This window comes from Macrobrachium nipponense, chromosome 42, assembly GCF_015104395.2.
Source record: "Macrobrachium nipponense isolate FS-2020 chromosome 42, ASM1510439v2, whole genome shotgun sequence".
NCBI lineage: Eukaryota > Metazoa > Arthropoda > Malacostraca > Decapoda > Palaemonidae > Macrobrachium > Macrobrachium nipponense.
The window spans coordinates 36,584,605-36,598,769 of NC_061103.1; the positions used below are offsets into that span (position 1 = coordinate 36,584,605).

Genomic DNA, 14,165 nt, shown 5'->3' on the forward strand with positions numbered 1-14,165 from the left:
TGTGGTTACCTTTGCTGATCTGTAAAAATGGTTTTAAGTGAAATAAATAAGTTACAGTAATAACATCTGTCTTGACCAGCAAGACAGGTGTGTGTGTGTGTATGTGTTTCTCTTATTAACACCTGTAGTTTCTCTCTTTAACACCTGTAAATCTGTGGGTACCTTTGCTAACCTGTAAAAATGGTTTTAAATAGAATAAATAAGTTACAGAAATAACAGCTGTCTTGACCAGCAAGACAGGTGTGTGTGTGTGTGTGTTTGTTTCTCTCATTAACACCTGTGGTGGCTTCTCTCCTTAACACCTGTAACTAACAGTTTTTTTTCCCTTAATTAAAAGCAGTTTGTTCCATAAGAAGCAACTGCTTCTTCAAGCAACTGTTGCTTTTTTTTCCCATTTAGTCGAGGTGTCAAGTCAAAAGATCGATTTTGTGTGAGGAAAATCTGAGGAAAAAGGATAATCACCCAATTCAGTCTGGTCAGCTATGATATGTCAGTTCAAAGGCATGTCGAATTATGTCAGATTACCATAACATGTCCCTGACAAGTTACCATTTGTCAGGTATCTTATGACGAATATATTAAACTCAGATCACATGAATTTATCAGAAATTATGACAAATATAGACAAGCAATTGTTTGTCAAGTATTTGTCAGGAATATGTCAGGTTCTAAAAGTCTGTCAGTCAAAGTCATTGTGGCATATGAATGTCATTCTTGATAAGTCAGTTAATTAATACGTATGTCAAAGTCCTGTACAGTCCTTAGTATGTCAGAATAGGGTCACAGAGTCATAGAATCAGAGACAGAGAATCACAGAGTCATAGAATCAAGGATATGTCAAAGTCCTTGGTAGGTCATTGGTATAATATATGTGACAAACTTGGTTACTGTAATCATTTTTGTCTTTTCTCTGTAATAGTGATGTTACGGACTGTTTTGGTTAATATTGTAACTCTAGTGATGTAATAAAATATCATCCTTACTTGATGTCAAAGTTTTCATCCCATTAAACATCACTGTACAAATGATGTCCTCTTAGACGTAACAATCGCCTTAAGTTTGTTCACTTACGATGTCAAATGTTAAGTGATGTCATGTGGTCTTTTATTTAATCAGCTGGTCATCAAGTGATGTCACGATTTCAGTTCATGTCTTTCAGAACTTTCATAAGTGATGTCACGGCTCTCTAAATCAAACTTTTTTTTTTCTTTTTTACAAAATGTGACTTAACAACTGTATAAATTATTATCTATCAATATTTTCGTTTAGAAGTTAAGAACTCATTGATTACTTCAAGGACTTAAATAAACATGTTCTATAGTCAGTTATGGGTCTAATCTTGTTAGTATAGGATCTTAATTCACCAGCTATAGTCTCTGGATCAGTTGATGTCAAATTCGTCACTTTTGGGGTCTTATATATATATATATATATATATATATATATATATATATATATATATACATATAACACAGACACTAACTGTATATACGTCCTCAATGTCCAGTTATCATTTTAAACAGTTATCCAGTTTAGTTTCACTAACTGACAGGGTTTTAGAGTCAGTCAAACCTCTCTCTCTCTCTCTCTCTCTCTCTCTCTCTCTCGCTGTCAAGTCACAGACAGGGTCGGGAAGGTGAAAAATAAAAATACAGGAGTAATATGTATATAAGTCTTAAAATTAATGTAAATAAATAAAGAGCTACAATAACACACATAAATAGAGACATTGAAGAGAGAATGAATCTATATAAATATGAGGTAACAAGTTTGTCGTCACAAGGGCTGCGGGTCAACTCTATAGGTCTAGTAGATTAGGGCGCGAAAGTTGGGGTTTGGGTTAGGGAGGGAGTTAGTAGTAGGGAGCTAACTTTAGGTCTAATGAAGTAGGGAGGGAGTAGGGAGTTGGCTATAAGTCTAATGGATTAGGGAGGGAGTAGGGAATCAGTTACATGGGTCTAATGGATTGATGGTGTGGTGGGGAGGACACGCGACCTTTGTTGCTACCTTAACAAGGAGTCTGAATATTATTATATTAAATATAAAATAAGTCTGTACAGGTCAGTTGGTCTCGAGTCAGTGGCGTCTCATGGAACAAAATGGTTTTGTTTTTCTCAGAATATATATAAATAAATAACAGATACAATCATTGTTTCTATTACAACTCTCATCATGATAAAAACGTTTACAATGATCAAAAGACAATCAACAATATTCTGCTCGATGGAATTTTGAATAAAAAAAAATAAGAAAAAAAATGAAACGATGACTCCTCGTTTTGAAAATTATATACAATCCACCGAATTCATAATATATTCAAGATATTAAGTCTTTTTAGAAATGTATCTTATATTGTTTTTTAAATCGTGAGAAACCATTTAATAAACCGTTCTAGCGTTGAGTATTGTTTGAATTCCACCGAACAGAACTAGAGAGAGAAACTTTTTTTTTTTTTTCTTGTTTCTTTTCGTTTTTAAACAACTTCATTACATTCGCTATAGATTTCGACGCAGTTCTCGCCGATGCGGCCTCTCCTGCCGGCGTCGTTGTAGATTTCGAAGGGCGTGTAGGTGCTCCTCTCTAGGACGTAGCTCAGCCCGTATCTGCCAAGGAAGGTCAGAGGTTAGGAACATAGGCCTAGCAGTGACGGTTACTTCTCAAACAGGTATACGCGTCATCTTTTTAACGCTGACAGAAAATAGAGCACAGACTATTAAATAACGAAGCATTTGGCTTTATATATATTCCATTATATATATATTATTAGCGAAAGAGTCCTCCTGAATTGCGACTTTTCTTAATATAGGCCTAGCACTCACTACACAAACGAGTATAGTCGCCGTTTATTTACGTTTCCAGAAATAAATATGAATGAAACAGATCATACTCCATTAAATAATGATATGTTAGACTTTATATGAAGCATATTATATGTATTATTTACTCAAAAATCATCCTTAACTGGGTCTTTTCGTAACAAAGGACTAGCGGTTACTTCTTAAAGGGGTGTACTCGCTGTCTCTAAAATACTGGCAAAAAAAAAGAAAAAAAAGAAAAAAAAAAAAAAAAAAAAAAACAAAAAAAAAAAAAAAAAAAAAAAAAAAAAAAAGAATTAAATAGTTCATACATCACAAAGTAATGAAGCCTTTGACTTTATATGGATTATTATTATTAACACAAAGTTCTCCTGAATTGAGCTTTTTCGTAACATAGGCCTAGCAACTGCCTTCCCAAACAGGTTACTCGTCTCTTTATGATACCAGAAATACAATATAAATATATAATAAACCACAAAGTTACGAAGCCCTTGACCCTATATGTAATATATTGCATATGATATAAACTCGAGAGTCTTCCCGAATCTGGTGTATGACAAGACTCACGTTCCCATCTGGCAGAAGAGGTAGCCGGTGTCACCGGTTCCGTAGACGCAGTCGCTGTTGGCCTCGCAGAGGTACTTCTGCATGCAGAGATCGTCGTCGGTTCCGTATGTCATGATGTAGCTCTGCGAGAAGAAGATTGTGATTAAAGTCTGATCCTAGTTATCCTGGTTTACGCGGAAATTTCTGTGGTTGTAAGAGCAGCCATTGAGTCTAATCGACTCAATTTTAATATAAAAACTACCTCAAAAAGATTACTACAATCCTTCATTTCGAATTAGGCCTAACTCATTTCCCATCCTTTACCTTTTCCAATCGTACGGGAAGTCGGGATATCCTAAAGACAAGCCTACAGACTACAAACAAGAGCGAAACGCTGCAACGTTAACTATAGGTGCCCTCGTACCATAACTAACTTGAACAGTTTCTGTAGAAACTCCGTAGCGATGCATTTCCTTGTCCTTTTCCCCTTTCCCTTAATCCTATGATAGGTCAGGATATCCTACAGACACTCCTACACCCTACAAGCGTAAGAGAATCAATATAACATTGTCAACGGGTAGTACCCTAGTACCATAACCAGCTTTAAAAACTTCTGAATGCAATTCCTTATCCTTTGGCTTTTCCCTCAATCCTACGGAAAACCGAGCTATCCTACAGACATTCCTACACCCTACAAGCGTAAGAGAATCACTATAACATTATCAACTATTTTCAGTACTATAAGCATAGAGATTTTAACTTGAACCCACCTTCAGCATAGTCGTGGCAGCTACAGCAGCGTCGGCCAAGGGATCAGTAGTTCCCAGGGAGCGAGATTCGAAGGACCTCTTGGAGAAGGAGGTGCGAAGGGCGTCCAGGAGAGTTACCACCAAGTTGATGACCTGAAATCGGAGAGTTTTATGGACTTCGAGCTTGACTCTTTGGTGAGATCTCAAGGAACTCGGTTTTAATTTGATTTAGGACTTCTGACTTGAGGTTTTGGTGATATATGAAGGAAGTTTATGTCTGATTTTGGGAATGGATGACTGAACTGGTAAATGAATTCAGACGAACAATTGAGGAATATTATGACATTTTTCTGAATTCAAACCATAAAGTGCAATTTCAGACAAATAGTTAGGTATCTATGAATTTCGTCCTTGACTCTTTTGGTAATATATCAATATGTCAGGAATTTAACTTCAGTTCCGTTTTGGTAATGAATATTTTAAGTTAGAAATGAATTAAGACAAACAATAGTTATTGTTTTCGATTATTTTTAGCTACAACTTACGAAGATTCAATCGTCAGGTATCTACGAGTTTCCTGAATGTAAACAAAGATTTTTAGATTCAAACCATAACCTAGAACTGAAGATCAATCGTCAGATATCTAAGAGTTACTAAAATATAAACAAACAAAGATTTTAAAATTTGAAGTATAACCAACAACTGAAGAACCAATCGTCAGATATCTACGAATTTGCAAAATGTAAACAATCAAAGATCTAGAATAGATAACTGACCTCGGAAGTCTGCTTAGCCATAACGCCAACTTCGGTAGGGTCTGTGGAACCGGTCAGGTATGAAAGGACGTGAGTGAGGAGTCCCTGAAAATAAGATTAATTAAATTAATAATTAGAGATAGGAAATCAGTTAATAATGTTTATATATCGATCAAATAGTGGAAAGATATATATAGAGATTTGTCATATATAGAGCTGAATAGATTCTCTCTCTCTCTCTCTCTCTCTTGTTTACAAAGTTGTCAAGATAAATGATTAAATAGATCTGCAAAGAAATTTAACTTCATTAAACGATAAATAAATAAGTGGAAATAGAGCAGTTCTCTCTCTCTCTCTCTCTCTTCTCTCTCTCTCTCTCTCTCTCTCTCTACGATCATCAATCACTGGTTAATAGCTAGACTAAGCAGCCCAATGGCTCCACTCTGTCCCGTAGAAGGGAGCTTCACTTCGCCTTATATATCTCGCTCTCTTGTTCCTCCCTCACGGCTTACCTCAAGGGGGGATCCTACGTCCATCTTGTCGATGGCTGCGTTGTCTCCTCCTCCAAGGACGCTAAGGACGAGCTGAAGGCCGAGCGAGAAGACCTTTGACCAGGAGAATTCACCAGTCTGGAAAATAAAGAGAGAATGAAGTTGTTAGTGGGTTTCTTAAACAACATTGAAATGCTTTCAGTAGCATTATAGGTCTAAGGGTTTTGGGGTCTTTATAAGTCTAAAGTGTTTTTAAGTCATGATTCAGTTTAGCAGTCTTAATTCAGTGACAGGCGTTAAGTAGTTTTTTTTTTAGCCATAATTCAGTCTAGTAGTTTTTTTTTAGCCCATAAGTTCAGTCTTTTTAAGTAATCTATTTTAGTCATGATTCAGTTTAGCAGTCTTAATTCAGTGACAGGCGTTAAAATATGGGCTAATTAATCAATATAATAACCTTTGTAGGCCTAAGTAGTTTTTTTTTAGCCATAATTCAGTCTACTAGTCCTATCAATCAGACTTTTATTCTAAACGGTGGAGACAACAGTTACATGAGCCTACGCAGTTACAAACAATAGAGATAACAGTTACCTGGGCCTACACAGTTACAAGCAGTGGAGATAACAGTTACATGAGCCTACACAGTTACAAACAGTGGAGATAACAGTTACATGAGTCTACACACTTATAAAAAAGTAGGGGGAACTGCTAAATGAGTTTATAGAGCCGTCCCTCGGACCAAAACTGTCGAACCAAACCAACCGTGAGCTGGGTTATGTAGTCCATCTTGTCAGAGGCTCCCTGGGGACCTCCGTTCACTGGACCGCCAATCAGCAGCTGGACGATGACGCCGAGGATGTCTCCCCACTGGAAAGCTCCTCCGTTAGCGGCAGGTTTGTCCTGGAGTCAGTGGGTGGGGCAAAGGGGCGCTTAATGCATGTACATGAATTTACAGTTAGGGAGATTAATGGTTACAGGCTTTGGAGCTTATAATTACATGCTTTGGAGCTTAATAGTTAAAGGGTTTGGAGCTTAATGCTTACAGGGTTTGGAGCTTAATAGTTACAGGCTTTGGAGCTTAAGTATAGTTACAGGATTTGAGCTTACATATAGCTACAGGCTCTGAAACTTAATAGTTACAGGACCTGGCACTTAATAGTTACAGGCTCTGAAACTTAATAGTTACAGGTTTTGGAGCTTATAGTTAAATGCTCAGGAGCTTACAGCTACAGGCTTTGGAGCTTAATAGTTACAGGCTTTGGAGCTTATGTATAGTTACAGGCTCTGAAACTTAATATCTACAGGCTTTGGAGCTTATAGTTACAGGCTCTGGAACTTATAGTTGCAGGTTTTAGAACTTAACAGTTACAGGAGATGGAGCTTAATAGTTACAGGAGATGGAGCTTAATAGTTACAAGGATCTGGAACTTATAGTTACAGGCCTTGGAACTTAATAGTTACAGGCTTTGGAGCTTATAGTTACAGGCTGAGCTTTTAGTTACAGGCTCAGCAGCTTACAACTACAGGCTTTGGAGCTTAATAGTTACAGGCCATGGAACTTAATAGTTACAGGCTCTGGAACTTTGGTGCATAATAGTCACCGGCTCTGTTAGCATGAAATGAAGGTCTGGCAGTTGTTGTTAGTAGACGGCAAATTGTGAGTTCTTCCTTATCAGCCAAGTTAATTAGGCAAATAAGATCAAACAGGAATACTCGTTAACAGAAAGTGGGCTCTTTCTTAGGTCTAGACCGATGGGTTTTTTTCTGAGTTATTCAGGTAGTTAGTACTATGTGGGACACTCAGTCAGGTTAATTAGGCTAATAAGTTCAAGTTCTTCCTTAAGTCTAGACAAATAGCTTTACTTGTCCTGAATAGTTTAATCAACTATAGCTATTGAAGCCAATAAGGTCATACAGAGATACCTGTTTTCTACTAGCTGTTAAACCTTTTGGTAAAGATTAATCATAGATTGGTATCAGTTTAGTGAGTTAATATTTTACAGTAAGTCAGTTTTGTTAGTCTATGAAAATATGCTGTTGACTGATCTGATAAGTTTAAGACACGTCAGAGCCAGTTGTGATTAATCTGCTGATACGTTCAAGCTTATCATTTGGCAGAGCACCAGGAACCAGGTCCAGATTTTATGATTAATCATAAACTAGTAAAATAATGAAGGCAATAACAGAAATAATACTCATCTTGTAATGTGAAGCTACAAGTAAGAGCTAAGTGGTAAAGTTAAATATCAACTAATGAATAACTAAAGCACGGACTAATAAGGTCAAACAACTATTAATTTGACTAATAAGGTCAAAGTAGTAATGAATGTTTACTAATAACGTCAAAGCAGGGATTAATTCTAACTTATAAGGCCAAAAGCTACCAACATTGAGGCGGGAAAATTACTCGTACATTACATTATGACTAATAAGGTCACAACTGATTAATGTTGACTAATAAGGCCAAAGCAGGGATTAATTCTGACTGAAAAGGCCAAACAGCTGCTAATGATTAGGCAGAAAGACTATAGTATATAATTACTGAATATTAAGGTCACAGCAGCGATTAATGCTGACTAATAAGGTCAGAGAGTGAATAATCCAGACTCATAAGGTCAAGCAACTAAATAATTGAGATCATTTTACATGAACACTCTCAAAAAAAAGGTCAACCAGCGATTAATACTGGCTAATAAGGTCGAACAAGAGCTAGTGTAAATAAGGCCAATCAGCTATTAATGAGGTAACAATATATAGTATATAGCTGCAGACTAATAAGGTCAAACCAGTGACTAATGCTGCCTAATAAGGTCATCCATTAATGCTGGCTCATAAAGTCACATCGTAATAGCCATGCTGCGTAAATGCAGGCAAATAAGGTCAAACAGGGACTAATGCTGACTGATAAGGTTAAGCAGTAACTACCAGTAAGGCCAAACAGGCTACCAGCAATTAGCTAACAAAATTCTACAGCTATTACCAGTAAAACAGCAAGATTTATCAGCACCTGTCAGCCACAATACAAATTTTTTTAGTCCCATCCAAACCAGTAAGATTATTAAACCCAGCCACCCAAGTGAATTCAGGCGCAATATCATAGCAGAAAAACAACTCGGCCTTCTCACCTGTTTGACATCGGGAGCGGGTTCAACCAGCTGTTGTTTCTTGACGTTGTTGGGCTTTGAATGGAACTTCCGGACTTCTTCGGAGTCCATGGAAGCAGCCAAAGTGCTGCTGACCACTGAAGCAATCACGAGCGTCACCAGGGTGGTTGCTGTCAACTTTTTGGACACCATCTGAAAGGGGACAGGAGAGAATGAAGGGGTGTTCCAGCTGACTTAAGGAGTGTATCAGACAGGCGCACATCTCAGGAGAGTGGTCTCTAAGAAAAGTAGTTTTTAAAATGATCTTTATAAGTAATAATTAACTTTATAAGTAATAAGTATAGCCAGTGATCAGAGTGTCAGATAGGTGCACATTTCAGAAAATTGCTCTCAGAATCAAGTTATGTTTCAAATTGACGTGATAAAGTAATAAGTATAGCTTAAAATAAGAGGTAAATCTGACATTATGGTTTAAAACGCCTTCCTGTACTCTACACTATAACTTCTCAGTAAATCTCATCTAAATAACTTGGCTGGATAAGTAGCCTTTAAACCAGGTACCGAGATAAAAAGAACTTGGCTGGATAAGTAGGCCTATAAACCAGGTTAAACGTGAATTTTGTGAAAGTAGGCCTATATTAACCAGGTAACAGGAACTTTGCGAGGTAAGTAGGCCTATAAACGTCTTATTTTTATATATAGATACTTGCTTTTTTTAAATAGATCTGAACGGCGTAACTATATGAAATTTATATGGAATTCGAGCCCACAATCCCACAGAAGGACGCAGAGATGGCGTATTGTGTGAATATGGACACTGAAATTAATTGTACTCCATCATCTGTTACGAGTGATGCGACTCCATTTCGGGTGATGACGCAAATCGTGATTATTCTTTTATTTTATTTTATTTTTTTCGGTTGACAGTTTTAAGGTGGGCGTTGTTGGTCATGCCACGGTATGCATGACACCCTCTCTCTCTCTCTCTCTCTCTCTCTCTCTCTCTCTCTCTCTCTCCAACAACACCAGAATCCATTGAATAATTAGAATAGAAATGATCGTGATTACTTTCAGGTTAACTCTAACAACTTCTGGATGACGCCGTACCTGCTTTTGACGTTTGTGCGCGCATGCGCTCTCGTCTGTGTGTTCGTATATATGTGTATGTACACGTATTTGCTTGTTTGTGTATCGGTATTTGTGCTTGTTCCATATTTTAGTTCTGAGATGCATACTAGTATTGCACTAACGCCGCCCCCCACCCCCCCCCCCCCCCCCCCCTTTTTTTTTACATGCCCTTTAGTTAGGTTATTTTCTAGAAGATTCTATGGTTAGTATTCGCTTACTCGGGGAGTAAGCCTAGAAACTAATTTGTTGTTGTTCTTTTGGTGAGGGGGGAGTAGGAAAGGTCTATGGAAGAGTCTAAAAAGGTCTGAAAAAGGTGTTTCGTGTTGAGTTAAAGATACAGGAATTTTAGGATAGGATATTTATGATTTATTTATTAGAATGAAAATTTAAAAACAAAATAAATAACTAAATAATGGGCGTGTTAAACAGTACAAAACAATTATTTATTATAAAATATAGCGTATTTATTTCAATTTCCGTTGGCGAAAAAGGGCCCTATTTGACCGTAGATTTTAGCACGCGCCCCTAGTAAGCTGGAGGTCGGAGCGCGCCTTGTTTTGCCTTGCCCTTATGTGGAATTATTTTCACAAAGATTCTATGGTTAGTTTTGACGATATGATTTTTTTGTTTTTGTTTCCATTTCCCGTGTTCAGTTTGTATTTTATATTTAATTTTATAGAAAAATAATGATAATATTAACACAACGCAATGAACTGAAAGAGGCGCCAGCAAGTCTTATAAGCGCTCAGCATCTTACATCTTGACTTATATATCCGCGTGCAATATGCAACAGAGATCTAGACTCACTGCACATTCTGCCAAAAGCTTTCGCTTTCATTTGCAACTTTCGATCGCTTTCATCCGCTTCCGGTTGACGTTACGTTATAGACTGACTTTCCTGTAATTCCGGTTGTCGTTACGTGACAGAATGGATTTCCCGTCGCTCAAAAACGATAAGTTCTACATGGCTGTGAAGGAATGAGTCTAAAAGCCACTAGGCTATGTTTAGACTCGCTGCACATTTGGCCAAAAGCTTTCGCTTTCAATTGCAACTTTCAAACGTTTTCATCTTATTTCCGGCTGACTTTTAATTGATGGGTTTGACTTCCCTGTCGTTAATGGAAAGCGACGAAAGACGACAAGTCTGATTGGGTTGTGAAGGAACGGGATCATCAGACGCCACCAGACCAAGTTTTAAACTCCCTCCTTCACCGGAGATAACGGACGAGAGCTGGTTTAAAATAAATCGTATTACAAGCAGTTTTCATTGTTTTAATAATGATATAATGAAGTCTTCTGTTATCTCTAACATAGCACGCACACAAAAGCGCGCACGCGCAACCTGCCTTCTTTTTGTACGTTGAAAAGCGCTCAATTTGCATAATTTCTTCTCCAATTTTCGTAAACAAACGGAAAGCTGCTGAATAGATAATGGCCTCCTTTCCCTTCCGGCGACATCTTTTCCATTTCGTTTCGTTAGCTTTCGTGGTTTTGTACGTCGAATTATTTAACCCTCCCCGCCTTCAAACTTTCACTTTAGATACGGAAGACGTTAAGCGAAGTGAAATTGCTCCGGGAAAGTCGCTTTAACGGCAACAAAGACTATCTGATAAGGAAAACTGTACCAAAGAAGGTTCACACTGATCGAAACAATAAGAAATCGTTCTAATACTAATAAAATATTGGGGATCACGTCGATGGCATCACTAATTTTGCCACTTGTCTTATCGCCTTCCTTGTTGTCGTGTTGCCGACTTGAAGTGTCAACAAATGATATGGGTCAGTCTCACAGGCAACTTAGTCAGTTTTACAGATATTTGTTTCTTAGCGTTCGCTGTTTGTGGTTTTCGTATCGACTAACGAACCGTCGTTTGTCGTTAGTGAATTCGTTTGTAATAGGATCATGAAGACGTTCACAACAAAGATGGTGAGTAGGCCTAGACCTAAATCATTGTCTTGGAAACCAAAAATGATTTGTCAGTGAATTTTGTCTTGGGAACTAGTTTTTCATATATATATATATATATATATATATATATATATATATATATATATATAGGTCTATTATTACGTGTGACGCTGCATTACCCGGTATAGGCCTAGGCTCTTTGGTTGTGGACCTACCCTTAACCATTCCAAGAAGAAATTAATAATGATTATTGTTACTGTTGTTAAATACTTAAAACATTTACTTCAAAGTTTGCTCGTATAGTTTTAAGTAGAGAAATTGGATTTGTAATTATAATAAGCCGGTTTTAACCATTTCTCCCGAGGACTTCATTGTTTTTTTCCTCTCCACCTTTTTAACCAATTAATTTAATGCTGTCTTTCTAAATACTTCAAGCATTTACTTAAGTTTCCTATATATTGCTTTAAGTAAAGGATGCATAGGGTTTCATTTTGTCTAAATACTTAGAAGACTTACTTAAAAAACTTCACGTAAATATTGTTTTAAGTAAAGAAAACTTAGTTTATTTTTGTTCATCTAAATACTTAAGATGCTTCCTTGAAACTTCTTCTAAATATTTAGAATTTTTATTTACAACTTCACTTTTGTACCTATTGTTCCGAGTAAAGAAAGTGGAGTAGTATTGAGATCTCGTGAAATCGCCAACATCGGTCTAGAGTCGTTTAACTTTCACCCGGGAAATGGCTCCGTTGATTCTGCGCATGCGCGAGTGTGGTTTCGTTTCCATAACAAAAAAGGGTTTAATCACGTCATTATTTATACTAGGAAGAGCTGTTTGGGCTCCCGTGATCCGTGCCTCCAATATAACTTTCTTTTGTTTATGTAAATAGCGTATTTGGGCTTTGTTTTCTGTAAGTAAATATCTTACTCGTAGTTCACTGTTAGTGTTATAGGTCTAGTGTTTGTTAGGCTGGAGTTGTAAGTATGTTTGCAAATCTTCGTGTTTGTGTCTGTTTGTGCTTGCGATATTTAAAGCGCACTTATGTTATATTAAAACAATTATGAGGCTGATTTCAAAGTTAAATTGTTTTTATGTTGGTCAATAACTTACTTTTTGCAGTTCACGCTTGGTGTTATAGGTCAAGTGTTTGGAAATCTAGAAATGTGTGTGTATGTGTGCGTGTGTGTCTGTGGCTTTTAAACATTTATATACTATATAAGTCTTTCATAAGACGGAGATCAAAGCTATTTTGAACGGCACATGCTATAAAAACGTAAAATTGCTTAGGTGGACAAAATAATGGAACGGTAGTCCATTGTCCAAATACGTAAAGAAGTGATTACCCGGATTTCCTCCAACTTTCTCTTTAGGGTAAACCTCTCTCTCTCTCTCTCTCTCTCTCTCTGTCAGTGTCTACACTGAGAAGCCTGTGTATTTGTGTATACTTATGCCACATTGTGCGCTGTGTACGTGCTTGCAGGAATGAAATTTCTCTCTCTCTCTCTCTCTCTCTCTCTCTCTCTCTCTCTCTCTCTCTCTCTCTCTCTCTCTCCATGTGCTGCTCCTAGTTGTTATCGGCCGTTATTGTGAGAGAGAACAACAAGACGAATTTAATTCAATTCTAGGCCTATACGTGTTTAAATTTCCTCCCCAAGATGAGAGTTTATTCATTATTTTTATCTATTTTGTTTACTTCACATTTATAAGTGATAAATTACTTGGCGTACTAAAAGAAACCTATTGTGCCGGCTTTGTTTGTCCGTCCGTTCACACTATTCTGTGCACCCTCAGATCTAAAAAAAAAAAAAAAAAATACATAAAAAATAAAATAAATTACTGATGCTAGAGGGCTGCAAATTCATAAGTTGATCAAACACCCTCCAATCATCAAACATTCCAAATTGCAACCCTCTAGTTTTAGTCATTTTTATTTTATTTAAGGTTAAAGTTAGCCGTGGATCTTGCATCTGACAGCGCTCTCTGGAAGCATCGGACTCACCATCACTCTACCGCATCTGGTGAGCGATGTACAGAAAACTCAATTGCGCCGAAGAGATCTCGGCTAATTTTTTACATGTTTCCTATAATTACCAGTTAAGTGAAGATTTTTTTTTTTTTTTTTGTTTTTTTTTTTTTTTGTCCACCATTTAAATTAAAGTAGCGACAAAAACTCATAATATCTTTTAATAATAATACGAATTGCAACTTAAATGCTCCAATTTCTCTATGGGTATGCCCCTTGGGTATGCACCTGTGGTAGCTCCCTGGGGTATCCCTCGAGGGTATCCCATCCTCTAGTGTGTCAGAGCTATACTTTCTTTTCCCTGAAGGTCGTTGAACCCTCTCTCTCTCTCTCTCTCTCTCTCTCTCTCTCTCTCTCTCTCTCGTTGTTGCGGGGGAAGGGGTTGGCAATTTAGACATTAGGTAATATATCAGTATTCTCAGGAGAGAGAGAGAGAGAGAGAGAGAGAGAGAGAGAGAGAGAGAGAACAACTAAGAACGCATTTCCTGGACCGAGAGAAAGCGACGCTCTATAATAACACTTGAGTCATGAGTACCGATGAACGAACGCGCTCTTGCCCGCGCGCACATGCAAGGCTTTCTAAGGGCATGAGAATTTTCCCGTCTGTGGGGCACCTTGAAATGCCCTCCACCTGTCACTTAAGAAG

At 37.5% G+C, this 14,165-nt stretch overlaps 1 protein-coding gene across 3 annotated transcripts in view; it reads right to left on the reverse strand.

The window, feature by feature from the left end:
• Positions 1–1,658: 1,658 nt before the first annotated feature.
• The window catches only part of LOC135213120 (uncharacterized), a 31,910-nt gene continuing 19,403 nt past the window's right edge, over positions 1,659–14,165 (reverse strand). For 2 of the 3 annotated variants that reach the window (XM_064247024.1, XM_064247025.1), the window contains exons 2-8: positions 8,480–8,650; positions 6,117–6,254; positions 5,379–5,495; positions 4,888–4,971; positions 4,133–4,264; positions 3,384–3,505; positions 1,659–2,603 (exon numbers count right to left, since the gene is read on the reverse strand). In XM_064247024.1, coding sequence (XP_064103094.1) covers positions 2,474–2,603; positions 3,384–3,505; positions 4,133–4,264; positions 4,888–4,971; positions 5,379–5,495; positions 6,117–6,254; positions 8,480–8,650 — 894 coding nt within the window. In that variant the 3' untranslated portion in view covers positions 1,659–2,473. The remainder of the gene's footprint in view (positions 2,604–3,383; positions 3,506–4,132; positions 4,265–4,887; positions 4,972–5,378; positions 5,496–6,116; positions 6,255–8,479; positions 8,651–14,165) is intronic. The other variant, XM_064247026.1, reaches the window with a different exon arrangement.